This window comes from Cynoglossus semilaevis, chromosome 14, assembly GCF_000523025.1.
Source record: "Cynoglossus semilaevis isolate Cse_v1.0 chromosome 14, Cse_v1.0, whole genome shotgun sequence".
NCBI lineage: Eukaryota > Metazoa > Chordata > Actinopteri > Pleuronectiformes > Cynoglossidae > Cynoglossus > Cynoglossus semilaevis.
In genome coordinates, this window is record NC_024320.1 from 28,617,542 (window position 1) to 28,619,015 (window position 1,474).

Below are 1,474 nucleotides of genomic sequence, written 5' to 3' on the forward strand. Positions count from 1 at the left end.
ATTTTGTGATCCAGAAACCAGAGACCTCTTTCTAGCTACGTAGCCTAGCTTCATCCATGTGAGCACCACATGGGCTGCATCAGTGGGCCGCTTGACAACCTCACTTATTATTGTTCTTTTTTGCCTGACGCTTGTCTTTTTATGAACAAATTAAGTTGAATATAGGATTATATATTAAGGCCGTAAATATAAAATAAACATCAAAGAAGTTGAATATATTTTGTAGGCCGTAAATATAAAATAAACATCAAAAATATATTGTTTTAGAGACTTAAATATATTACCGTCTTTCATCTCTGATCTGTCTTTTTCCACTTTTTCTTCTCTAAACTTCCTGCGATTTTATTTTAATAACAGATGGTGAGCATTCTGAATTATTTGCCGTCTTTTTTTTTTTTTTTTTTGGTGTCCACGAGCCACAGCCTCCCTCTGTTCTCCCTCCTTTTCCCTCTCGCCTCCCGTCCTGCTGCTTCTTTGTCCCTCCTTTACCCCCGGCTTCTTGTCTTTCCACGTTTGTCCGTGACAGACAGCAGTGACAGTGACCTGGAACTCTCCATGGTGCGTCACCAGCCCGAGGGCCTTGAGGAGCTCCAGGCTCAGACGCAGTTCACCAGGAAGGAGCTGCAGTCGCTTTACAGAGGCTTCAAAAACGTGAGTCGCTTCACGAGGTGAACTGGTTTAGTCAGGACTGAGATCCAGATTAACAGCTGTAGGTGTAGTTACACAAGATGTATTTACATACATTTGCATATATATTTATATATGTGTGTGTATATATGAATATATAAAAATATATATGTATTTATTCATATCTATACATATATGAAAACCTATATATGTTTGTATATATTTATGTGTATATATGAATATATATAATTATATATTTACATATGTGTATATATTAATATATAAATACACATGTATTTACATTTATACATATATGGATATATATATTTATGTATGTGTTTATATATTTTTTATATATTTACATATGTGTCTATATTAATATATAAATATACATGTATTTACATTTATACATAATGAATATATATTGTTATATATTTTTATGTACATGTTTATATATATTTATATATGCCCTTTGTACTTTTGTTGATGTGTTCATCCGTATTAAGACTGATTTGGATGTGGAGCAAATGTATTAACGCAGCTGTGGAGCAGATCTAGTAACTTAGCTAACCGCTAATTAGCCTTTTGTCAATTTACTAATATAGAGTTAGACCGTGTTCATTTATACTATATGTAAATCTGACTCTGATGGAAACAGCGCCTCACCTGTTCTGAACTATCACTGCACTACATGCAGCCACAGCTGGGTGCAGTGGGCAGCAGGAGGGTTCGAGTCTCGCCCAGTTAGACGTTAGCTCGCTGAGATTGAACTGTTGGGCTCCAAGATAAACTGTGTTACCTCCTGATCCCTAAACTGCAGCCGTGCACTTTCGTTACAAAGTAACAG

At 35.7% G+C, this 1,474-nt stretch overlaps 1 protein-coding gene across 2 annotated transcripts in view; it reads left to right on the top strand.

Annotated features, from left to right (window-relative positions):
- The window catches only part of LOC103390468 (calsenilin-like), a 15,791-nt gene that overhangs the window by 8,754 nt on the left and 5,563 nt on the right, over nt 1–1,474 (top strand). For both annotated transcript variants that reach the window (XM_025062111.1, XM_025062112.1), the window contains one exon: nt 527–651. In XM_025062111.1, the coding sequence (XP_024917879.1) occupies nt 527–651 (125 nt within the window). The remainder of the gene's footprint in view (nt 1–526; nt 652–1,474) is intronic.